The sequence below is a fragment of the Oncorhynchus keta genome, chromosome 5 (genome assembly GCF_023373465.1).
Source record: "Oncorhynchus keta strain PuntledgeMale-10-30-2019 chromosome 5, Oket_V2, whole genome shotgun sequence".
Classification (NCBI taxonomy): Eukaryota; Metazoa; Chordata; class Actinopteri; order Salmoniformes; family Salmonidae; genus Oncorhynchus; species Oncorhynchus keta.
In genome coordinates, this window is record NC_068425.1 from 13,818,815 (window position 1) to 13,846,641 (window position 27,827).

At 42.6% G+C, this 27,827-nt stretch overlaps 1 protein-coding gene across 1 annotated transcript in view; it reads right to left on the bottom strand.

The window, feature by feature from the left end:
• Positions 1-17,597, bottom strand: part of LOC118365318 (heparan sulfate glucosamine 3-O-sulfotransferase 4-like) — a 91,155-nt gene extending 73,558 nt beyond the window's left edge. The window contains exon 1 of the mRNA XM_035747444.2: positions 16,278-17,597. Coding sequence (XP_035603337.1) covers positions 16,278-16,897 — 620 coding nt within the window. The 5' untranslated portion in view covers positions 16,898-17,597. The remainder of the gene's footprint in view (positions 1-16,277) is intronic.
• Positions 17,598-27,827: the final 10,230 nt, after the last annotated feature.

Here is a 27,827-nt window from a genome sequence, read left to right on the forward strand (position 1 = left end):
CAGTTGATGTTGAGATGTGTCTGATAATTGAACTCTGTGAAGCATTTATTTGGGCTGGCAAATCTAGTGAACTTATCCTCTGCTGCAGAGGTAACTGTGGGTCTTCCATTCCTGTGGCGGTCCTCATGAGAGCCAGTTTCACCATAGTGGTTGATGGTTTTTGTGACTGCACTTAAAGAAACGTTCAAAGTTCTTGACTGACCTTCATGTCTTAAAGTAAAGATGGACTGTCGTTTCTCTTTGCTTATTTGAGCTAATCTTGCCTAATATGGACTTGGTCTTTTACCAAATAGGGCTATCGTCTGTATACCACCCCTACCTTGTCACAACAACTGACTGGTTCAAATGCACAACTTAACTTTAAGAAGGCACACCTGTTCATTTAAATGCATTCCAGGTGACTACCTCATAATGCTGGTTAAGAGAATGCCAATAGTGTGCAAAGGTGTCATCAAGGCAAAGGGTGGCTATTTGAATAGCCATCTCAAATCTCAAATATATTTTGATTTGTTTAATAATTTTTGGGCTACTAAACTCAAAAAAATAAACGTTCTCACACTGTCAACTGTGTTTATTTTCAGCAAACTTGACGTGCAAATATTTGTATGAACATAACCAGATTGAACAACAACTGAGACATAAACTGAACAAGTTCCACAGACATGTGACTAGCAGAAATGGAATAATGTGTCCCTGAACAAAGGGGGGATCAAAATCAAAAACAACAGTCAGTATCTGGTGTGGCCACCAGCTGCATTAAGTACTGCAGTGCATCTCCTCCTCATGGACTGCACCAGATTTGTCAGTTCAGGCTGTTAGATGTTACCCCACTCTTCCACCAAGGCACCTGCAAGTTCCCAGCCATTTCTGGGGGGAATGGCCCTAGCCCTCACCCTCCAATCCAACAGGTCCCAGACGTGCTCAATGGGATTGAGATCTGGGCTCTTCGCTGGCCATGGCAGAACATTGACATTCCTGTCCTGCAGGAAATCCCGCCCAGAACAAGCAGTATGGCTGGTGGCATTGTCATGCTGGAGGGTCATGTCAGGATGAGCCTGCAGGAAGGGTACCTCATGAAAGGCCTCTTTAGTGTCCTAAGTTTTCATAACTGTGACAATTGCCTACTTAAAGACCGTTCCACAGGTGCATGTTCATTAATTGTTTATGGTTCATTGAACAAGCATGAGAAACAGGGTTTAAACCCTTTACAATGAAGATCTGTGAAGTTACTTCGATTTTTACGAATTATCTTTGGAAGACATGGTCCTGAAAAAGGGGCAGTTTACATGATTCCATATGTGTTATTTCATAGTTTTGATGTCTTCACTGTTATTCCACAATGTAGAAAATAGTATAAATTAAGAAAAACCCTTGAATGAGTAGGTGTTCTAAAACTTTTGACCGGTAGTGAATATTTAGGCGATAGTCCATGAAAACACAACACATGACTTTACAAAGCCAAGATGCACAATGTCAAGGATTCTGGACTGATATGCTCCTGACTGTCACTGTACACATCTGGTCTTTTTACAAGGCACAATTATCGAACCTCACTGACGAACGAAACCACTTGAGAGCGAGCTTCTTCTTTGGGGGAAGTAGACCTGTGAAAACCGGTCAGGATAAACAGGCTTTACTACAAGTGTTTATGAGGTCACTGAAGAAGTTGATGTGTGACCCTGCACATGACTCTACATACAGTACGCATCTTGCACAGACATACCATAAGGATCAGAGGATGTGTGACGGAACACTAGCTAAGCTATCCTACTGGGAATAATACATTTAATTAGTGTTCACACAGCCCATGTTTTGGAGAGAGAGGGGGGAAAAAACCTGGCTAGTCTTTTCTAGAGATATCCTTCTTCCCCATAATAAATCTGTCCACGTCTCCCATCCAAACAGCTCCAATATGCCAGGGAGAGAATTTACAGTGCATCTCTGATTTGTTTGCTGCTATTAATGGGGCAGTGAGGAAGGAAGTGGTCTGTGGCTGCCAGCGCAATATCTGACCTCTGAGAGTGCATTAAATCAAGCTATTAGGGGCCGCTGCAATAAAGTGGACAGCCAAGGAAGGCAGAGTGCTCTCTCCAAAACAAACATGCCCTAGCCAGACACAACACGAGGCTGGGATCACAACCTCAGCCTGGGCTGATATGGTTTTATAGCGGGTGCCTTGGTGACAGTCAGTCAATCCAGTGGGTTGTCAGTTCTTGTCAGGTGCAAGCCAGATAGATGAACCAGCACAGCGGGCATTGTAGAATGTTAAGAAATGCATGGTTGATGCTGGGGCCAGGAGTTTTCCTAGCCACGTGACATTATTAGGAAATATTCCTGTTCCTATTGAAGCCCTATTGGAACATGTTTCTGTATTAAAACATTTACTTTCCTTATAATAAAGAAATACATTATCATTGACAATTATTTTCATCTAGGAGTGGGTGAAGATGACTGTTTGGTGTATCTTACACTTCCCCACATGCACAGGTCCACAGGCCTGACTGCATTTTAAATAATTGGGTCTGTGCCATAGGAGGAAAGAAATTACATTCATTATCACACCAGGACTGCTCTGGTGAGGTTCACAAATTGACAGACCATGAGGTGGACTTTGCTGTGTCTTTCAGACTCAGATAATGGACAAGTCTGATAGAAAAAGGCCCTTGACTCGTGAAACAAAAGGAACTAAAATCGGGGAATGCCAGGGCCATGTCTGGCTCTGTGGGGCACCATTTATTTGAGTTGGGGGGGGCATGCCCTTTCAATGTCAAGGTTTGTCTGAACACTATACTGTTTTTCACTGATATTCATTACCATACTCCTGTATTACTAGGGCTAGTTTTTGAATTTTGCCTTTCTAAAGACGCTGTCGCAATATGAAAACGTTAAATTACCTACCTTCTCTTTTCCTGTGCAAACTCGTGAGGATACGGGGGACAGATAATTTTGACTTACACTACAATAACCTAAACTCAACCTACACTTCAGCTGCAGTCTGACGGTGGCCTGAGTGAACTGGTTTGGGAGCAAGAAGCAGCATCCAGTATTTCAACCATACCTAAGGTGATTATACCAAAAAGTTGAGACATTTACAAATAAACTGGTGCACTCAGTCAAGCAAAGACATCTATGATTCAATTGTGAATCGCATTTACGGTGGAATTGTTATGCACAGAAACTTTGCTATATCAGAATGTGAACAACTCATCAAAAGACTATGGGCAAATCACCTGTCAGAACAAGTTAGAAACATGGTGCGGCTAATCTGAGTGTGAATGCTCCCGGTGAGAGCTGTAGTCCAACGGAGCAGTTACGTTAAAACTACAAACTAAAAAATTCCCATCATGCACTGATGATGAAACACTTGAATACGGATAACTAAAACGTAGTAGAATGAAGACAATTGGGGAACAAATAGAGTTATGATTCAAGTTGAACCAAATGCCATACTGTATGGAAAAATTCATGGAACATCTAATGAGATCTACAAAGACATTTTCCGCTTCACAATATTTATAGGAAAGCGCCAAAAAGCTACAAAACAAGAGATGATGCAAACGACTGTCTATATCGCATGAAAGGGAAAATAATCAGTTGTAATTTTAAGACAAATCTTCTTTTTTTAAGTCACTCGTAGTGTGGTAATATACACTGCTCAAAAAAATGAAGGGAACACTAAAATAACACATCCTAGATCTGAATGAATGAAATATTCTTATTAAATACTTTTTTCGTTACATAGTTGAATGTGCTGACAACAAAATCACACAAAAATGATCAATGGAAATCAAATGTATCAACCCATGGAGGTCTGGATTTGGAGTGACACTCAAAATTAAAGTGGAAAACCACACTACAGGCTGATCCAACTTTGATGTAATGTCCTTAAAACAAGTCAAAATGAGGCTCAGTAGTGTGTGTGGCCTCCACGTGCCTGTATGACCTGCCTACAACGCCTGGGCATGCTCCTGATGAGGTGGCGGATGGTCTCCTGAGGGATCTCCCCCGAACGGGCGGGCCAGTCCATAGCATCAATGCCTTCCTCTTGCAGGAACTGCTGACACACTCCAGCCACATGAGGTCTAGCATTGTCTTGCATTAGGAGGAACCCAGGGCCAACCGCACCAGCATATGGTCTCACAAGGGGTCTGAGGATCTCATCTCGGTACCTAATGGCAGTCAAGCTACCTCTGGCAAGCACATCGAGGGCTGTTGCGGCCCCCCAAAGAAATGCCACCCCACACCATGACTGACCCCCCGCCAAACCAGTCATGCTGGAGGATGTTGCAGGCAGCAGAACGTTCTCCATGGCGTCTCCAGACTCTGTCACGTCTGTCACATGTGCTCAGTGTGAACCTGCTTTCATCTGTGAAGAGCACAGGGCGCCAGTGGCGAATTTGCCAATCTTGGTGTTCTCTGGCAAATGCCAAACGTCCTGCACGGTGTTGGGCTGTAAGCACAACCCCCACCTGTGGATGTCGGGCCCTCATTACCACCCTCATGGAGTCTGTTTCTGACCGTTTGAGCAGACACATTTGTGGCCTGCTGGAGGTCATTTTGCAGGGCTCTGGCAGTGCTACTCCTGCTCCTCCTTGCACAAAGGCGGAGGTAGCGGTCCTGCTGCTGGGTTGTTGCCCTCCTACGGCCTCCTCCACATCTCCTGATGTACTGGCCTGTCTCCTGGTAGTGCCTCCATGCTCTGGACACTACGCTGACAGACACAGCAAACCTTCTTGCCACAGCTCGCATTGATGTGCCATCCTGGATGAGCTGTACTACCTGAGCCACTTGTGTGGGTTGTAGACTCCGTCTCATGCTACCACTAGAGTGAAAGCACTGCCAGCATTCAAAAGTGACCAAAACATCAGCCAGGAAGCATAGGAACTGAGAAGTGGCCTGTGGTTACCACCTGCAGAACCACTCCTTTAATGGGGGTGTCTTGCTAATTGCCTATAATTTCCACCTGTCTATTCCATTTGCATGTGAAATGTATTGTCAATCAGTGTTGCTTCCTAAGTGGACAGTTTGATTTTACAGAAGTGTGATTGACTTGGAGTTACATTGTGTTGTTTAAGTGTTCCCTTTATTATTTTGAGCAGTGTATATAAAGCACTGTAAAATCACACTTTTGACTGCACTAGGCTTTTAAGAGTGTTAGTCTCTTCATCTATGGGTGGTACCGTGGGATGTCTATCGCCTTTTTGGTTTAAATTTGGACATTCACTCGTCTCGAACACACAACAACACACACCCCTCTCACAGCTTCAGAATTGGGTTAGCCCATCAGACAGGCGAGAAGGAGAGTGATCATATTACACCTGGAGTAGCCTATAAGAGAAAATGCCTCAGTTCTAAAAAATGTACTTCAATAACATCCGCTAGAATGCAGATCGACCCATCAAGCAGCCAATGGCTGGCTGAGTGAACTAACCAAACACAGCGTCTTTGTTTTGATCGGATTCCGCCATGAGCAACCGTCAGTGGTTTGTTGGCAGTTTTCAGTGTTTTACACTGTCTTGCCACCACAAATCAAAAATCTACTGAAAGGAAAAACATCGAATGGGTGTGTTTGTGCAGATCCATCTGTGTGGAGGGAAGGAGCCAGCTAAGTGAGTCCCAACTATTAAATAGCATGAAGAAACACATGCAACATTAGTAGCAAGACAAATTTAACGATCTGTTATTAAACACAAGGTGTAAATTCCTTCCTCTTGCATCGCACTGTTGGTTAACTAATTATTATGCAACATTAATTTTGAAACCCTGAAGCGTTTGTTGAGTTTACCCAAGGTGCAGTGAGTACGTGTTTAGCCCTGTAAAAAGTGGGTTTATTACAGCACAGATCTAACAGCGAGTGATTCAGCGTGAGGCTGAGACAACGCAGAGCCAGAGGCTGCTGGGATTGCTTCATTTATATTCCACTGATTGCATCAGAAAATTGTGAGACTGTTAATTGGAGACAATGTGGCCAGAAATAGATACGGAGAGACATGTGACTACAACAATGGCATCAAAGATAATATTTAGCTAAAAGCCGGTGTTAATGATGACAGCAACAACCCTACCATGCTGTTCTACAGAATTATATACCTTTAATCATTAGCAAAATACTAGCCCTCACAACTATCCCCCCAAATAAACTTCAGTCGGGTTAGATATGCCCAATTAACCTTCCGTTGGCACGTCAACGTTTCGAATCAAGAAGCAATTGTTATTGCAAATGCTCCCTTGCATCCATCTGAGGATATGTTGACAAAGCTTTCATTTATGACCGATTCCCCAGCCCAGCGAGCATGGCCCCAGCGTGACGTTGATTAGGTGGCTTGTACGAAATAAGCTTGAGAGGCCCATTTCACCGCAAACCTGTATTCATTTAGTTCTGCAGATTTATACTGGCCTGCTATCTCGGCAAGAAAATCCAGCATGACATGAGTGAAATTTGCCCTTTTGAAAAGAGGGTTAATCTTTCTTTCTTTCCCACTGCAACCTCAAATCTCACTGTGGCCAGCATGCCTCCAATGACCTGGGGGCCACAGCCAGTAAATTAAATTAAATAAACCCATTAGTTACAGCACTGTTACCTTCTCACCTCTGCCCAGATGCGCTTTCATGGTAAGTTGTCCCATCATGAAAAAAAACAAGGGACTCGGTATAGGATTGTGATGCCAAAGTCACCTTGACTGCAAAGACAGGGTGGTCTGTCCTCAATGTTCATCACAAAGATCAATTACAATAGCCTGTTTTGCAATACAGGACGAGCCCAATATGTTCGCAGGTGTCTGAAGGTAAATGTATGCTTATTTAAAAATCAATTCATACTTAACATTCTCCCTCCTCGAGTCATGCAGATGTGAAACAAACTGGAGGTCGATGGGAGTGGAAGGAGACCGTGAGTAGAGTCATCCCAGGCATACTGAAAATGAACGGGATGAATAACCAAGTGTAGCTCACATATCCAAAGATAAACCTCAGACAAAAAGAGAGTCTAATCCTGCTATAGCCCTGGGTATGGGTTGGCATGTTTTCACTCCTATTTTTTCTTCCTGCTCTGAAACATATCTTGTGAATAGCTAACCGATCGCTGCAGCTGTACATAGTCTATCGGTAAATAGCCCACCCAATTTTACCTACCTCATCCCCATACTGTTTTTATTTATTTACTTTTCTGCTCTTTTGCACACCAATATCTCTACCTGTACATGACCATCTGATCATTTATCACTCCAGTGTTAATCTGCAAAATTGTAATTATTCGCCTACCTCCTCATGCCTTTTGCACACAATGTATATATACTCTCTTTTTTATCAACTGTGTTATTGACTTGTTAATTGTTTACTCCATGTGTAACTCTGTGTTGTCTGTTCACACTGCTATGCTTTATCTTGGCCAGGTCACAGTTGCAAATGAGAACTTGTTCTCAACTAGCCAACTAGCCTACCTACCTAAGGTGAAGAAAAGAAAAAAAAAAAAAAAAAATATATATATATATATATATATATATATATATATATATATATATATATATATATATATATATATATATATATATATATATAGATGCCAAACTGTAGTTACAGTATATATATATATCTTTTTTTTGGAACGATACAAAGCTAAATACAAAGCTAAATCCTGACATTCAACAGAAAAACAAGACCATGGAGAAACGTGATTGTACCTGTGATGTCTGACTGTGTACCCCTTTGTACCCCCATACATAGAGGATTATGGGATATGTAAACTTTTCTTTTAAACACACAAGCATCTTTAAATGTGATTTCACTGAAACACATGTCCTCGTGTGTTGCCCTGCACACGTGTGTGGCTGAGCATGTTACAGGCATGAAGAGAAACTCTCAGCCACATTAGCTAAGAGTTGGCTTCACATGGTTGGGAGGAGCTAATTGCCCCATTAAAACAGGAAGAGCACGTTAACTTGCAACTAAATCTCTAATCCCAATAATCCAAATTATCCAAGGAAAAACAATCACCTTCTTATACACCAATTAGTAATTAGCATAATCCCTAAAAGCAGCCTTTTTGCATTTCATCGGCTTAGACCAAGTCTCAAAGGAGCTTGGCACAATGCCACAGCCTCTATATTAAAATCACTTCCACCAGCCTATACAGAGAATAGAGGACAGCATTCTCATGGTGGAGGTCTGATTAATAAAGTCTTCTTGATACAGATGGTTGAAACTCGAAAACCTAAATACTTATAAAAGGGTTTCTATAAACACAACACCCAATGAAGAGCTCCTACTTGAAAGTCCCAATCAACATGGAAAGGGAAAGGGGGATACCTAGTCAGTTGTACAACTGAATGCATTCAACTGAAATGTGTCTTCCCCATTGAACCCATCCCCTCTGAATCAGAGTACCATCTCAATGTAAGGACTGTGTTGTGCGTAGTTTACACGTCTAATACTCAGCTCCTTCATTGTTTCACACTGTGCTAAAATATTCTAGCGGAATACCCCATGGTGATTTCAGGCAAAGAAAGAGCATGAATAAATAAACAACATAAAGCGATGAGAAACTTCAAAGGCAATGGGGCAATCGCAGCAAACAAGCTCCTGGAAGCCAATGAATGTGTTTGTCTTTGTTTGTGACAGTGACTCAGGGGTGTAAACAGAGGAATTAGCTCACACCTCCGGAGTCTCAGCACATCGCACTGCCATAATTGAATTAAGCCTGTCAAGATTGTTGTGAGCTGTGGATGGCGTCAGTGGCGCGAGGTGCGCGTGGGCTCACCGGACACCTGTATATTTCTATAGCTAGAACTGCCTTTTCATTCTGCTCTGTTCTTTGACAATTGCTTTCCATGTCATCCCAGACTATATCTCAAGGTAATTCCTACATCTTGATACGGCCAAGCTGCTATATTTCCTATGAATAAGCTCTGTGTGTAACATGTCATGGGCATGCAGGCGGAATAATGCTACTGGTAGAGCGTGGAGGGAGAAGTTATGATTTCCACTCTCCCCACATCCCTCAGCTTAACACACTCCTGGAGTACATGTCAGGTCACGGCCACATATTTGAAACATGCTCCCAACAGCCCTTGCGTGACGTCTTGGCTCCATGGCCAGCCCTGTCAGAGAGAACCCTGCTCTGACTGAACCAATGCTTTTGGGTTTGTGTCATGAGACTGCATCACTCACAACCCGATAAGGGGCGTGTATGCACAGCACCAAGTGCTCCAGGAGAGGCGAAAGGAACATTGGAATCTTGACCAGTATGATTGACATGCTTATTTGTCCCAAAAGGAAGTCTTATTCAGGGAGATTTAAAGATGGCTGTAAAGCAGCATTCTTGCCGAATGGAATCATTGTTCCTTCTGACTAGAAGCACATCACTGCAATTCTGCGGCAAGTAAATAATCCCTGGGAGATAGGAATCCTTTCAAGCTTAAAATTACTTGTGCTTATACTTTATTTTTGGTCCAAAATAAATCATTTAACAGGCGAGACTGGGGCTGTCATTTTCAGGCAATCCATCTATGACATGGAACTGAAATAGGGGTCGAAGAATTCCCTGTTTTCCCATTGCCGATGGAATGGAGAAGAACGCAAGGCAGAATTCCATCCAGTTCTATTTTGACAGACACAAACCTAAAGGGAGGCCGAGTCTTGATGGCAACCATGCCCCAATGCCAATTGATTGTGTTGGCAAATTGAATCAGCAAATTAAATTCTAAGCTCAAGTAAAGTCAACTTTACTGGAATTGGAGAATGATCACTTTAGGTGTTTGGGTGTAGCTTTGTCCATGACACGGAATAGGAAATGAATGTCAAAGAGAGAGGGTAAGGTATTGCATGTGAATAGCAAGAAGAAGCTGGGGTAGAATGAAAATGTCTGCACTAACCCACTGCCAGAGTGATTTGTCCTCTCTCTAAGCCACAAAGGATGCAGCAGTGTTACTTCTTTCATAATTCTAGTGTCACAATAGAAATAGACCCAGATAACCCCTCAAGGCTAACCCTAGAGTAACACAAAACAAATTGAATCCACATTCTCCCAACAGAAAACACTGATTCCATTGCAGAAAAACAAATCCCAGGCAGTGCAATACCGTGTGGATGGTGTTCATGACTAAACGTATTTTGATAATACCTGCTGATATTGTTTAACTGGAAAGATAAAGTGTTGTGAATTGTTCCCACAGTTCCGCTGTAAAGACATACACATAAGATAGCTAGCTATACACACCTAAATATCTAGCTAGTAGACATTTAGCTAGCTAGCTACCTAGCTCACACCTCAGGTACAGTTGAAGTCGGAGGTTTACATACACCTTAGCCAAATACATTTAAACTCTGTTTTTCCACAATTCCTGACATTTAATCCTAGTGAAAATGCCCTGTCTTAGGTCAGTTAGGATCACCACTTTATTTTAAGAATGTGAAATGTCAGAATAATACTTGAGAGAATTATTTATTTCAGCTTTTATTTCTTTCATCACATTCCCAGTGGGTCAGAAGTTTGCATACATTCAAATAGTACTTGGTAGCATTGCCTTTAAATTGTTTAACGTGGGTCAAACGTTTCAGGTAGCCTTCCACAAGCTTCCCACAATAAGCTGGGTGAATTTTGGCCCATTCCTCCTGACAGAGCTCGTGTAACTGAGTCAGATTTGTAGGCCTCCTTGCTCACACAGGCTTTTTCAGTTCTGCCGACACATTTTCAATAGGATTGAGGTCTTTGCTGTCCTTAAGCCCTTTTGCCACAACTTTGGAAGTATGCTTTGGGTCATTGTCTATTTGGAAGCCCCCTTTGTGACCAAGTTTAACTTCCTGACTGATGTCTTGAGATGTTGCTTCAATTTATCCACATCATTTTCCTCCTCATGAAGTGCACCAGTCCCTCCTGCGGCAAAGCACCCCCACAACATGATGCTGCCACCCCCGTGCTTCACGGTTGGGATGGTGTTCTTCGGCTTACAAGCCTCCCCCATTCTCCTCCAAACATAACGATGGTCATTATGGCCGAACAGTTCTATTTTTGTTTCATCAGACCAGAGGATATTTCTCCAAAAAGTACAATCTTTGTCCCCATGTGCAGTTACAAACTCTAGTCTGGCTTTTTCATGGTGGTTTTGGAGCAGTGGCTTCTTCCTTGCTGAGCAGCCTCTCAGGTTATGCCGATATAGGACTCGTTTTACTGTGGATATAGATACTTTTGTACTTGTTTCCTCCAGCATCTTCACAAGGTCCTTTGCTATTGTTCTGGGATTGATTTAGCACTTTTTGCACCAAAGTGCGTTAATCTCTAGGAGACAGAACGCGTGGCGGCTGCGTGGTCCCATGGTGTTTATACTTGCGTACTATTGTTTGTACAGATGTGGGACCTTCAGTCGCTTGGAAATTGTTCCCAAGGATGAACCAGACTTGTGGAAGTCTACAATTTTTTTCTGAGATCTTGGCTGATTTCTTTTGATTTTCCCATGATGTCAAGCAAAGAGCCACTGAGTTTGAAGGTAGGCCTTGAAATACATCCACAGGTACACCTCCAATTGACTCTAATTATGTCAATAAGCCTATTAGAAGCTTCTAAAGCCATGACATCATTTTCTGGAATTTTCCAAGATGTTTAAAGGCACAATCAAATTAGTGTATGTAAACTTCTGGCCCATTGGAATTGTGATATAGTGAATTAATTATAAGTGAAATGATCTGTCTGTAAACATTTTTTAGAAAAATGACTTGTGTCATGCACAAAGTAGATGTCCTAACCAACTTTCCACAAATTTCTTGTTAACAAACTATAGTTTTGGCGTGGTTGAAAATGTACTTTTAATGAGTGTATGTAAACTTCCCGACTTCAACTGTATCGTGCATGTGATTATACACGAGTAAATGGCTACACAAACCTGCCATTCACAGTTGTAGGAACTTGCTACAGAGTGAGTTACATTTGGCTTTTTAAGTGTGATCCAGTATCCATATTTATACAGACTGACAGTAATTGGTGGTGCAGCAATCTGAAGGTTCTGATTATTCTCCTTCATAAACTCATGTTTAACAGCCAGACAGAGATGACACAAAGGCTTTCTGGCGGGAAGGTACCGTCTGTGTCATAGCGCTGTGCCATGTCTGCATCCAGTCAAATTTATTGGAATGGGAAATAAACATGTTTCTGTTGTGGACACTGGTGGAATCTCTGCGCTCTGTGGTGCTTGGGAGTTTAATCAAGTGGAAAAGGGGAGGGGGGATGTTGAGACCAACCTGACTGCAGCGGTCCACTCTCTTGACAGGCACTGGGGCATGCTGCTAATTAAAAAGTTTAATTCCACGACTGCCGCGTTGGCATCTAAGTACCCAGAGGTGCGTCCTTGCGAGTCTTGGCGCCATCTTATCAGGCATAGACAGATTCCGGCTTGCCGGGGAGGAGCGGAGGACGTGGAGGCGCTGCAGGAGCAGCAACACAGGCCCAGCTGGAAGATGGAGGGGATGGCATCCAGCCTGCCCACCTCCCTCCATCCCATCTCCCCGCTGACTGGAGTCACGGGCCTCTAGTCTGGTGGCAAGACTCAGGAAGCTGAGCCGTGGAGCGGCATGCTGAGGTGGGAGCGGAGGGGTAAACAAGGGATAAACACAGGATTTAGACTCTCTAAATGCTACTCTCAGCAGTAGATCGCTGTCTCCGACACACACTTCCTGTCAGAGGGTCCTGTCTTACTACACTGAAGGGTGCGGATAAAGCTGGGGCTGGAATTCATGCTATTCTCCTCAGAGTCCCCCCGGGCCTGCAGCAGTGCAAAGACATGGTGCTCTGACATGGTCTCTACACTACTAGCATTTCGTATTTACTGAAAAAGAAGAAGCAGCAAACTGGAAATTCTTTCGTTAAGCTTTTTCCACCATTCAGTGGGAAACAGAGCCTCGATGAAGAAGTAGATAAAAGAATGAGAGCACTTCATTGCAAGGCCTTGGCAGAGCCTAGAGCCTGCACTGTGTGTGTGGGCTTCTGAGCTGTGTAGGTCCCTATTGATCAGAATGCATTACAACTCACACAAAGAGAGAAAGTCCTTGGTGATGGCAAGGCTGATTCTTTGGCATCTTTTTTAAAGGCCACCTCATATAAAAGCCAGCAGGCAGCAACCAAGACCTCCGCCTGAGGTGAAATAGCTTGGGGAAGGAGAGCACATTCAAAACACCATTCTGCACGTTATAAGCACCCCTGTAATTTCACATTATTGTTTGTCATCTTGTGCAACACAGGGCCATAGCCTTGCAAAGGTACAAAACAGCTGAAAAGATTTACAGTCCCATTGCCTCAGCTTTTATCGCTTACAAGGTCCAAGTGTCAGTCTCCCAACACAATGATAAAGTGCTCGGAGACCTCAGAGCCGCTTCATAGCTAAGCATCTCATTGACAACTCACACAATATGATCAGCATAGTAGTACAACCCAGATAATCTTCCTGGGGAAATCAATTGCATCACAAGCAATAGAGTTGTTCCTAAATACCAGCTCAATGAATCGTCTGCTGTTTTGCAGCACCTATTTAAACCCGAGATAGGCTTCCAGTCAACGGCGGGATTCTTCTAATGATGGTATAGCTATTATGACCCGACACACAGAAAGAATGACCTGCTGGTTAAAGACTATAGCTTCCCTTCACAAGCGGTAAGGAGTTTAACAAGGCATAAGGTCTTTCCCCGGCAAGCCTTTTAAACATTGTGTAACCAGATGTGTATAACCCAGGTAAAAACAGATGTCACCGAGGTGCTGCATCATATTTCATGAACAAGAAGATGAACTTACTCCCTGTGAAATATATGCCCAGCGGATGGGGTATAAAAATATGTTTTCACTTGATATTTTCTACCAGATGAATTCTGTATGCATACCGAGATTCTGGAGCACCGTATAACTGTGGCAAGCACCGAATAGCTCTCTCAGTGCACACCTCTTCAGGCTGTGCATTTGTACGGGATTCCTTTAAATCTTTTACAACGGGTACCACATTCATCCTCTGCCAGTGGCTAACTCTCCAAGCCATCACAAAGTATGAAACTGGCCACCGCTGCACAACCAAATTGATTCAGCGCATGTGATGACATTATCAGACTCAACCTCGGAAGCCAACGTTAAAATGGTTGTAATCATGATTTCAGTCATAGGATTTAGGCACACAGCCTACACAGCAGGCCTGCACACAGCCTACACAGCAGGCCTGCACACAGCCTACACAGCAGGCCTGCACACAGCCTACACAGTAGGCCTGCACACAGCCTACACAGCAGGCCTGCACACAGACGTGATGTCGTATAGATTTTTTTAAAACAGAAAAAATCCACAAAAATGACATGCTTTGTCTGTAGCATCAGGACGTGGGCAGATCACATAGCTCTGAGTGTAACTTTCCTTTCCCTTGTCACACTACAACACTGTTCAAATTTGGCCGACAGAATAGACACATTGCTATATCGTCCCCATGGGTGTAAAAAACACCGCTACCCGATACTTACATTTCTGCATACGTAATCCTGAGGTTAACATTACTCAGAGGACGAAACGCGGAAATAAATGTTAAGAGCGCCTAAGGGATTTGGTTGGCTCAGGGGCACTAAAACACACAAGCACACTTTGGTGTTATTTATGTAAGCCTGTCATCTTGTCGTCTAACGAGCCTGACACCGAAAGCGTAATGAAACGTCTCACATTAACACGGGCTAAATGAACAGCCAACAGCCGAGGACAGAGGAGAGCATAGCTCCCATCCACACTGCAATGAGTTGAGGCAGATGGTTCCCTGTATACCCAAAGCCCCGAGCCACTGTACTAGACTGGGTTCACAGGCACAGCACCTCATCCCTCTGGGCACAAGCATGGAGTCAGGGACTCTCTTTGTGTACTATTGGCTGGCTTCATTTTCATTATCTGCTCACCGAGTCCATTTGAAATCCAGCATTTCCCTGGTTGGTCAGACCATCATCTTGCTAGATGCTGGCACTTTATTGAGCGAGTGCCACTGTCAAACGGAGGGACGGACGAACCCTCAAACAGACTGTGGTTTAATGCCATGATTGTTTATCTTTTAATAAACAGGAAGAAAACAATCACAAAGGAGGCAGTGAGATGTGCAGTGTTGGAAAACAAATGTAAAAAACCTGACTGGGTGATGAATCTGACTGGGTGATGAACCTGACTGGGTGATGAACCTGACTGGGGGAATCTTTACCTTGAATGTATTGCATGTGAGAAGACACGGATGGCACAACACTCAGGATCAGTAGAAAAACATCTGGATTAGTTGATCAAAATGATGATCTCTCTACGCCCCATGCAGTCATACAGCAAAAGCCTGGCAATATGGCTTTCAGATAGATGGACTTAAATAGGCCTTTAGCTACATGCATTTGGTTTCAGCTCTGTGTCAGATTAAATAGCTTTAAAATGACCACTTTTTCACAATTCCTCCAATATATTCTGAATTAGATATGGATCTTGGTGAGCGCAGAATGTTTTCATTTTGTTATCAAGCTACGGGACATTTTTTTCTGCAATGGTGGAATTTTTTTTGGTGGATATTACAAAGCATTTGCTAAATAAACTCAATATTCCATAGTTGGAAACTAGCTATTATCAGATGGAAATACACTTGGAAATACATTTTGTCTAAATGAGACAAGATTGTCTATATTTGTGACACTATCAGAACATGTGGTACAGTATGAATACTAACTCGACATCACATCCCAAACCCAGAGGACACTGCTAAAGTACCAGGCCTGTTGCACAGGGGCAGTTCTGAACACCATAGAAAGGTAATACCACAACTGTAGGTGGGATCTGAGTATTGTTCCAATGAATGCACTCGCATGAACACCTGTTCGACTGAATAGTTTGGCTATTGCTGCATGCTATGTTCATATACATGCATACTGTGATAAAACACGGTATATTATTGTAAAACTAGGTTCACCGTACTTCAGAAGCACTGATCAACTGTTTTGTATTGTTGGATGCAAAACAAGTGGGGGATATTTTACTAGACTAGAAACATTTTTAAGCTGAATTACTTGGCAGATATCCAATCTAATAGGTAGGCAACTTTTTAAGCAGTTGTTATTTTTTATTATGATTATCATGATTCTAATGAATAGTGACATTTATAGTGGTATAGGCCGACGTATTATTAGTGGTAATCTAATGGATTTGAAATATGAACAAATCTAGACTATCTACCAACACGTGGTTTATGTTATGTGGGATAATGAGACCTCTGGACCAGATAGGGTTATTAAGTGAGAGTGGATGCGCGCACCTGTACCAATCCAGCCCTTTCTCGTAGTTCCTGTCGAAGAAATGCGGCTCATTCCCAACGGCTCTGATATCGGGATGGACCCTCAAAGCTTCGAGCAGAGCCCTGGTGCCTCCTTTCTTCACCCCAATTATAATGGCTTGGGGTAATTTTTTCACCCCATAATCCGAGGTGCAGTTCACCCTGAGTTCGTTGTCCGTGGTGCTGAATTCCTGGTGCTCCCTCTCCAGAGCGGGAGATTGATACACCGCGGCAGTTTTAGTCGGAGCCGCCTGATTCCTAACCCAATCCAATGTTCTTTGCTCGGTCTCCACATTATCTTTGACAGTGGAAATTGCAACCGTTTGCTCGGCGGCGGCGGCAGTAACCTCTATCAGCTCCTCGTCCAAATAGCCCTGGGGTGAAGTGGAATAAAGTTTCTCCCTTAATGTTACGAAAGTTGTCTCCTCCGTCACCAGCCTCCCTTGGTACACGTAGTTCTCTTGCAAGGGGAACTGTAACGAGTTGTAACAGCTCATCAAGCTATAGAACAAGTAGGTGACAGAAAGGGAGAGGGTGAACATGAATAAAATTTTCCTGGGCACTTTAGAGGTAAAAACCGAAGTGCTGGACCAAAATGCCATCTCTGATAGCAGTGATCCTCTCAAAGAAGTGGCCAGACATGTTTCCACCCCAATACTTGCATGGACACTCAACAACAATAATCTGTCACTATCAGCATTGCTCCATTTGAAAATGTGAGTAGTTGAACCACTCCAGCATACCCCCAATTCGCATGGTTATAAGGATACAGGAAATAGATCGTTAAAATTCCGAAAGAATATCGCGTCCCTTTTTTGAGTAGCCTATCGATTTCTTATTCCAACGCTGACAGCCAATGTCACCGTTTATTGGACTGAATTTGCAGATTAGAAAGCCTGCGGTCTGGCGTCCTTCCAAATGAGCAGCCTGGTTTGAAACCAGCAGCCTGGTTTGAAATGGGCAGAGTGTGATGGACGAAGTCTTGGTAAGAAAAAAGGGAACGCCAAAGTGTTTGAAGTAGTGTGCAAAGCACGTCTTCATCCCGATACACTGACGGCCAATTACAAATCCGGTGGATCTTCCCAACAAGGGTGAAAAAACTGCCACACATTGGACCTCTCACTGCTAACTTTGTGAAGTAGAAAGTGAACAACCTTTGCATAAATATTAATTGACTCCGCTCTCTCAGTGGCCAGGAATGTTGCTTGCTGTCCTAATGCCTTCTGTTGATTGGTAGATACGATGTGCGCATCAACTGTGTGAGCTCTCCCGCACGGAAGCACTATTATATTAGTAGGAGCACCACAAGCTCAGTAAGTGAACACCCACTTTCCGCAATCGGTGCCAGAGTGTAGGAAACCCAATGAGACGTCAGATACGACAGCCAGATAGCACTGAGATGGCATTGGGAAGGCGGGATGACTATTCCTCCTCCTCCTTTTTCTATGCCTTGTGATTAGCAAAGATGTTGCTGGATGAATGTAAGGGTGAGTAGGGAAAAGTAGTGCCCTGTATGCACTTAAGAAGAAATCTTAAAGATAATGTGCCCAACTAATGTAGGCTACATCTGACTTGCCTCAAATTATTTACTGAATAAAATGCGTCATAATAATAATAATACTTATTATTATTATTCTACGACTACTACTACTACTACTACAACTACTACTAAATAAGTATTCATCAAGCAGCTCATGGCTGCTCCCTACTGGTGTTCTCTGGAACATTGCAATAATTGTAACCGTGATCTTGGGAGATTTTACACAAGAAGGTAGGAGGGGTGGTTGAAGAATAGATCAATATTTTTTTCGATGGAAATTATGTGTGATAAAAATCGTCCTTTCACTCCACCAATTCATATCAAAGAGGTTGTTGCTTCTCATGCATGCTGGCCTGATACAAAGGAGGGTTACGTGACAGTGCAAGAGAGTGCAATGTAAGTGAGCTGGAATGGACACTAGGCTGTGTAGCCTTACTGAGGTATTTTGCATTGAAGATACTTATGTAGGGAGAACATATCTGTACCACATTTATTACACAAGGTGACAGTCAGTATTGTTCTCTGAATTGAAAAATGTTGACAAATTTGACTTATGCCCTTTTGGGAGGTAAAGTAAGATATTCTAGATTGTGAGCCACTGAGATATGTCTCCTTTTATTAGAGAGTCTCATTCATCATACTCCTCAAACACACCAGAAATATCTGTGCCACAGCAATGCCTGGACAACAATAAATGGAGGGCTCATTGCTCTCAAAGCAGAATGGCAGGGGTCATTTTACAGCATCTGGAAGTATGAGAGAGTATGCTTATTTGGCCAAATTTCTCTTCCCATCACATCTCTAAGATCGTGTAACCAGCAGTTTGGCAAATCAAACAGTGGCTGAAATTACTGAGCAAGGAGGGAAAAAAAGGTTAGACTAAAGATATTTTATTGCCAAAACGCAATAATCCTGGAGTAGTGAACAAAAAAAATGTCTCTTTTGTGTTATACCCATGGCCTCCCACAGGACAGGAAATGCTGAACAATCCAATAGGACATCTCTTACACAGAGAAAGGCAGATAAATCACACCCTTTCTTTTTTTTTCTTAGCAGCTGTGGTACATACTGTACAGCCACTTCAGCATACAGTATGCTTTGTTATAGTAAAGTTATGTAAAGGTAACCGCCAAAGATAATGGAAACACTTGAGTAAACGAGGGATACAAAGTCTATTGAAATCACGTGCTTCCACACAGGTGTGGTTGCTGAGTTAATTAAGCAATTAACATCCCATCATGCTTAGGGTCATGTATAAAAATGCTGGACTGGCCATTATTTTGGCTACCATTGCTATGCCCCCGTAGGATGACAATGCCCCCATCCACAGGGTACGAGTGGCCACTGAATGGTTTGATGAGTATGAGCAGCACCTTGGACAGCGTTTTTGACTGTCTTCAACAAAACACCAAATTATGGAATTTATTGTGAGAGAATGGTGTCCCTCCAATAAAGTTCCAGAAATGTGTCAAATCTATGCCAAGGTGCAGCATTAAAACTGTTCTCATTCAATCAATCAAATTAATTTATAAAGCCCTTCTTACATCAGCTGATGTCACAAAGTGCTGTACAGAAATCCAGCATAAACCCCAAACAGCAAGCAATGCAGGTGTAGAAGCACGGTGGCTAGGAAAAACTCCCTAGAAAGGTCAAAGCCTAGGAGGAAACCTAGAGAGGAACCAGGCTATGAGGGGTGGCCAGTCCTCTTCTGGCTGTGCCGGGTGGAGATTATAACAGAACATGACCAAGATGTTCAAATGTTCATAGATGACCAGCAGGGTCAGATAATACAGTTTTTCTCAATTGCTAAAACACCATTTCTGAAAATTGCTCCATTTCCTGAAAACATTCAACACAAAACCTCATCTTTAAGCACTATTTACATGACCTCTGACTCCTCTTGCAAAATGAAACATTCACCTCAAAACAGTTTTACCTGTGTTGAAAGTCAAACACTGCTCTCAAATCATAAACAAAGTGATAGAAAATATATACACTCTCAAGCAGTCAGTAAACAATACACCGAAAAATAGAAAACACATTGTTCAAAACATACAATTCTCAGGGAGAAGTACATTTTTTATCTAAAAAAATATTCATATTTTTCTGTAATTGTCTTTGATGAACGAAAACATGTTCTATCATAGTAGCTCAAAATTTATCAGAAATTACTATTCTGTTTTGCTCTTTGCAATTTTGTGTTTTGTTCTTCCTCCTCCTTGTACCCCTATTTTTACAGTACTGTACCCTGCATCTCACAAACTTGTCCTTTGTCTCTGTGATACTGTAATTCTTGTTCTTTGTTGATATGAACCTGCAACCAGTCAAAAGCTATTGAGCAGTCAGCACTGTTACAGTTTTTCTCAGTCGCTTTGGTGCATTTTTCACATCATCCCTAACATGTGCAAAATAAGTGCATTTCTCAGAACAATTTGTACAAACTGGAATATACAATAGATATGTTTCTAAAGCTAGTCAGTCACTAAAAATCCTTAGTACATCTCTCAAAAGTAAATATTCATGCCAATGATAATGTCAGTGTCATCAGAATGATAAGTCATTGAGTAATTGTTCACGAACAAGGTATTCAAAATGTTTAGGCATGTTGTCAATGTAACTGTGTACTTTGACAGTATTACCTGATGTAAACTTAGGCTACAGTTTGGATGACAGTTACTGTATTGAAAATGCACAAGGCTGCACTTCTATGGCATATATCAATTTCAACAGTACTATTTACATATTACTGCATGTGGGTTATTGATTGAAAGAGACTGGACAACCCAAGGGGCACAAAGGAAGAAAAAAAATTGAAAGAAACACAGGAAACCACCCCTAAGGCACAACTTTGCCCGCAGCACTGTTGTGCTGTCTCTACACATTCAGACGTTCCTGTCTGTCGGCCCACATTCTCATCCACATCACACCGGATATTTTCCCTTCCAATGCAACGTGGAAAGAATCTTTTGGAATGCCTTATCCATCCTCTGCAGGCGTCTACTGTGATGTCCTCACATGCTGCATCCATTGCAGCCAGCAGGGTCATCTGTGTGTGTGGCTGACGATCGTACACCTTCCATGCTGAAAAGAACTCCTCAATTGGGTTAAGGAATGGTGAATAAGGTGGGAGGAATTCTATGAGCATCCTCGGGTGGGTCACAAACCATTGCCTTATGATGTTTGATCAATGGAAACTCACATTATCACAAATGACCACATACTTTGGCAAATGATCTCTAAACAGACCCCTCTCATCATCAGGGATGAGAGCCCTGTAGAGAGTCTCTAAAAAGTTGAGTAGATGCTGGGTGTTGCATGGCCCTATAAGGGAGATATGGGTTAGGACACCATGCTCCGAAATAGCAGCACACATGGTGATATTTCCTCCCCGTTGGCCTGGCAAATCCACAGTAGCTGTGAACGATGATATTCCGACCCCGCCTTTTGCATTTGGTCAGGTTGAAGCCAGCCTCATCCACGTATACAAAGTTGTGAGAGGGTTCACTTGATTCCAACTCCATTATACGCTATATCCCAGAACACACAGTTGAAATTGTTTTAGTAAGGAAGAGTGACATAAAATGTACATATATTGCATGTTCCTTCCACAGCAACGGAAATGTATGCAGTTTATGCTTACTGTACTATGCATCACTATGAAATGTTGCTGTAAAGTAGTTACATAGATATATGTTTTACATGTACATATGGGTACCGTAGCTCCTTAACTCTGTCCTCATTCCTTTGGAATGGTACACGGTACAGCTGTTTCATACTCATCTGGTTTCTATGCAGCACCCTGTCGATGGTTGAGATGCTAACCGTATGGATGTTTTCAAAGACATCGTTGTCTTATATAATGGTCCTTTGTATTTCCCTGAGTCTCATGGCATTGTTTGCTCAGACCATGGTGCAAATAGCCTCCTCCTGTTGAGGTGTGAAAAGGCGTCCTCTGCCACCGGTTTGAGGTAAATCCTATGTGGGGAAAATGCAGTGATGCATCGCACACTTTCACATGGACAAAAACTATGCGAACACACATTTTACTGTAAAACATACAGGTGGGTGCATGTAAGGTGCAGTATGTATGTGTATAGAGTATATTTCTGTATGCTGTGAAATACAAGTGGACTACTGTAATATGAAGCATTGTAGGAAGTATACAGTATACTGCTTATATACAGTAACAGTGCACTGTACATTGGTGGACATACCTGTTCTCTCTTCGAAACGTTTGAACTATTGAGGACACGGTTGATCTCCCAATATTTGGCTGCACCCTTCGACCCGCCTCAGCCATTGTAAGGCCATGATTGACAACATGGTCTACAATAGTGGCCCTTATGTCATCAGATATGCGCCTATGTCCTCTTCTGCCTCTTCCTCTGTTTTGCCTTCCACCACGCATCCTTGCTCCTCTTCTTCCTCCTCTTGGCTGTTGACCCTGTTCGTTTCCTGGTCCATCCATTATTGGAAAATTGCAACTCTGTGTTGTGGTCTGTCTATATATGCTTGCCAAAAGATTCTTCATGAGATGCACCTTTGAGCAATTTAGACAACTGGTTGATTGTTGGTTGAACTAACACTTTACATTCCTTCATGAGTGAGGGTCAATTTCACCTGCACGATTCATCAATTCACATTTTTGTACAAAAGGTCTAATAGAAATGTGTAAAACTATGCTTGACAGTTTATGACAAATAGTTGAACAATTTTGCATGTAATGGCTTATGCAAGGAACTAATGCCTAGATGTTTTGAGGGGTAAAACTATTCAACAGAGAACCACCGGCTCCAACCATACTATATTTTGATCAACATGACATGAGCAATTGATAATGTGGAAAAAAGCTGACACTTGTACATTATCAAGTGCAATTTGTTCAAAGGAATAAGAAATTGCTTTATTGATGTGCACAAGTGACTAGATTATTTGGAATTTGTAAAAAATTGCACTTTTGATCGAAGAAATGCACCAAAGCGAATGAGAAAAACTGTAATAAATGAAAAGCACAATGTTCAGGGCCTTACAATTTGTCCATTGTACAGTATACAGCCTCCTTCAACAACCTGTTTGCTCTCTGAACTGGCTTATATTGGTTGTGTCGCATCATTTGAAACAGGTTAAATCCATTTTGAGTAGTTGTGTTCAATCAATGACATATGTTCTCTATTTGTATTTGATTGTTGCTACTTGTGTTGGATGACATGTGCATTAGAGTGCAGAATGTGTTTTGAGAATGAGAATGTCTTCAGAGTTTTGCTGAAGAGAGAGAGAGAGAGAGAGAGAGAGAGAGAGAGAGAGAGAGAGAGAGAGAGAGAGAGAGAGAATACTTAAATTCACACAGGAAACCGGATAAGACAGAAACACAAACTATTGCAGCACAGATACTGGAGGCTGAGACAGGAGGGGTTCTGGCTTGTGGTGTCCCAACACCCTATTGAGACGCTTTATGATGGTGTTTCCTTTATTTTGTCAGTCATCTGTATACCTGTATATCCACTGCCATTAAAGTACTGTATCAGGGATCCTGCAGTCCACATATACGAGACATTTGGTTGTCTAGAAGTTCTAATAACTGTTGATATAATAATTATTGATTGGTAATGTAACTCAACATTATTTATAACAACTGGTTGATAACACCTAACTTGAAATAATCCTTTTGCATAATGCATGTATTGGCATCAACAGGAGATGTGTATGAAAAGTTCCAAAGTTCTTTGGTAACAGTGTGGGTTGTGGAATGTGGAGGTAGTTGGAGCCGGCCTAAGGAGATCACCATATCCAGGACTCATTGTCTCCTGGGTGTTTTTTATTTTTCTGGAGGAAGACAGTCGGTCTCAGAATGTCTGTGTTTTAAGATTAGGGAGAGATGTTTTATAGTAAATCCATTTGGATTGCATTCTTCAAAATTGGCATAAAATGGAGTCCATATTTCAAAATGAACCGTTCATTTTTAGTTCCCGTCTTACCAAATGATATCTATGCATTCATTCGAGAAAAATACTTGCTGTACAGGGTCGTAACCTCAACTCATCGATGTGGCAAATCCTTATTTGAAGTCATTATGAGTTTACTGGTATTTACATCATCAATACAGGTGGTTTACATTCATTAACTCCCTGCATGTTTTAGCCTCACACTGACATAATGAGCTGATGTGTTGCACCACATAGTCACACAGTCACAGATGCAGTATGCAAAAGAAATGCAATGGCAGCAGCCATGTCCAAGACCAAAGGTCATTCTTTGATTGAAATCAATCGATGATATAAATAATTAGCTAATGTCAGTAAACACAGTATTTATTGTAAACTATCACAAGAGGATGTCCGCACCGGGCTGTAGAGACATGCTGTCTGGCTAAGCGTCACTTCAGTGAGATGCTCAGAACACTTTGCTGAAGCCACATAAGACTCCCATGGTTAGAAAATGGCTGGAGTCTGTCAATGCGAAGGTGAAGTGATAGATATCAGGCCTTTATGTGATCGATAATGTTGACCAGCCTGCCATTCTGTGAACTAATTAGATGATAAAAAGTGATGGATGTGAATTAAATTCAGCTGGCCCATTAAAACAACCTCCTTTGGGCTTTGGATCATCATTTCTTGCTGACCTTTTAAATCCCCACTTTATTGTATGTGAATGCAATTAAATCAATTTGTTGGATGTTTGCAATGCAGCAGTTGGCTCCAAGGTTGTGGCCAGATAAGAGTGGCCTCTCTGTGCTTGAAAAGCCCATGGAAGACAGCAGAACAATTAAAGGTGTAAATATAAGGCAACGTCCTACATGGAAAGCAGTTGGAAAATGGACAATGGGTATTTTCCTCTATTCCATTGTAATAAATACAACAAAGGATAAATTAATATTGATCCTCATTTCAAACGCACAAGATAATGAGGTTTCACAAATTTGCCCTGATAAAAAAGTCTCCGTCTAGGACTGCAAGAAAAGGGACAAATGATCCACAGTGGGGTTTGTTGGGCGAAATAATCCAATAACCTCAGAATGGGTCATACTGTATGTTCAATATGGCAACCAGTGAAGACCAAGAGACCAAACCCAGAGGGAGGACAGAGGCGGTCTGATACTCACGAAGCACCAGAGTTGAGATGTACGTGTAACTGCCAAAATAAAGGAAACACCAACATAAAGTGTCTTAATAGAGCCAGAACTAGCTTCAATGCACCTTGGTATAGATTCTACAAGTGTCCAGAATCTCTCATAAGTGTTAAATTGGGTTGAGATCTGGTGACTGAGACACGCGCACGCACGCGCACGCACACACACACACACACACACACACACACACACACACACACACACACACACACACACACACACACACACACACACACACACACACGCACACACACACTTTGAGAACCCTCTTTCAAAGTAATTGAGATCTCTTCTTGTCACATCTGCTCCTGTTACGCTCTCTGGTGTTCATCCGGTATCTTCCTGACCTGCTGTTACTCCCCCTGTACACTCTCTCTCTCTCCCTCTCTGTGTGATTGTGTGGTTGGAGACAGGTGTGCTGGAGTCAGAGCAGATCCCTACCAGCTGCAACTCGTTCCATAATCAAGACCTCTACAAATACTCAGTCCTGCCACCTCCAGTATGCCAGATCGTAATCTCTGCTCAGTCAGTTCATGAGTCTAGCCATTTGTTATTATTCAATATCCTGTTACTCTGCCTGACACCGTTTATCCTCTCATTGCAGTTACCACTCTGTCTCTGGCTCCTGTTCCACATCTCACCACCCAACTACCTTGCTCTAGATTTTACTCACCACCACTACCTTGGTTTCCCCTCAGGACCTGTTTACCCTGTTCTACTCAGCTAACTCCAACCTCAGTCTCCACATTTGTTTTTTCTGCAACTCATCCGAGCTTCCCCAGATCTGCACTCCATATCTCCCTGTGTAACAAGAAATATTTTGGTTCATTCATCCCTGTTTCATCTGAGTCTGCTCTTGGGTTCCCCTGTTTCGCTCCGCCTAATACTTCTTCTAGCCGTGGTAGCCAAACTAATGGGCAACTGGGTAATTTTATACATGTCATCCTATGGGGGCATAGCAATGGTAGCCAAAATAATGTCCAGCACTTTTATACATGACCCTAAGCATGATGGGATTTGAATTGCTTAATTAACTCAGGAACCACCACGCCTGTGTGAAGCATTTGCTTTCAATATACTTTGTATCCCTCAAGTGTTTCCTTTATTTTAGCAGTTACCTGTATTAGGCCTCTCCCACTGGATCACCATAGGGCCAACATCAGCAGGTCCTTGGGGGGCAGAACTTTTATCCCAGCTCTTGCTTCATTAAGGACTATGCTACGGGTTGTACTTTATCATATTGTTTCTGCCTGACAGACTTCATGGCAATTTGCAATACATTCTGTATGGTCAATCTGTCTTTGAGAGACAGAAGCATAATACCATCCCTAAACACCAGCAGACCTTTATAGTATTAAGGGTCTGGCACATCGGTAAAACATCAGGAGAGGATCAAGAAGAATGTTGAAAAAGACAATGGGCCAGAGATCTTTAGACTCATTTGGTCTGTCGATCCACTTCATGTGTCACGTAACATGGACTTTTTTTGGAATGGTTATAGTTATTTTCAGAGAAATAAGGTTCATCTGGAAATGTTCAAATGAAAACTCACCGCACCGTTCGGAGCCACATCACAAGAAAAAAAAGCTCCCTCAAAGAGTCTCACATTCAGAGAGGAGAGCCCATGAAATCACTTTGCTCCTAATGACCTATCGTTGTGACGTCTGGGATTGATGACTTTCTATTTGCCCTTTCCGCTAAGTTCCACCTGGGGATCATGTCCCACACATCATCTCCTCCCTGGAGTGGTGGTATCAGGAAACACTCCTCTCTTCCAGGGCGCTTTGGAGCTTCTACTTCTTCGTCCAGCATTATGCTGTGGTGAGACGAGAACAACCTGTAAGGTGCTGCGATGGGTCCACTCCTCCTGAGTCCCAGCCAGTCAGCCATCCCTGAATCTGCATGACGTCCCCACGGTGCGGTGCGACCCGGTGCCTCCCAGATGTGGCTCCCTCAGCATAATTAAGGTGGGATCTGCCGGGGCTTCTGGGCCGGGGTCATTCATCAACCAGATCACCTGCAAGATTAATGTGTCCTCGCTGCAGCGCTGCAATGGATTGCTGCCACTTGCTGAGGTCATTAGCGCTGGCCTGCCGTACCACTGCAGAGGCACTCCCCGATCAGTGGAGAGGCAGATCTTCAGCTTTGCATACTAAATGAACAGTCCATCATCGCCTAATTAAGGGATTATTGTAGACACTTGTGTCCAGTCCCCCGGACAGTAAACCATAACTGAAGGGCAAACGAGATAGATTAACTCCACCTGCTTAGTAGCGCATTGCAAAGTAATAAAACTGCTGACAAAGATAAGTTACAAAGGAGAACTGGGAGGAGGGAGGGTGTCAACAACACACGACATTTAAAACCCCAAAGGATTCAGAGACACTATTTAATAATCCACCGACTCTCCGTACAGCAGTAGGAATCTGGACTGCAACATTTTCCCAGGAATATCACAAACAGGCTTAACATTATTATTGCAGGCGCAGAAGGTGATCATAGCGCACTGTCTATTCTTAATGAACATGCTTGGTTTGGGAGCACCGGAGGTAAGACAGGCTAATTATTATTCTCAGACATGAAGAGAACAGTGTATCTCACATACAGATCTCCAAGGTGCTCTGCAGCCTGTATGGGTACCCCTCATTAAAGAAGAATGGAGCATGGCAGTGCTCAAAAGACCAATTGCGCAGTGTTGCTCAGAGCTACATGCGAATTGAATACTAATCACGAGGGATAAGTAAGGGTCGATTCCGACAACTCACATTCAAATCCCCCAGATAATTGCTTGCATTCAATTCTCACTCAAGATCAATTCAATCGGCTTACATTAATTTAGTCACATTTTGGTGTGAGTGCCACCAAA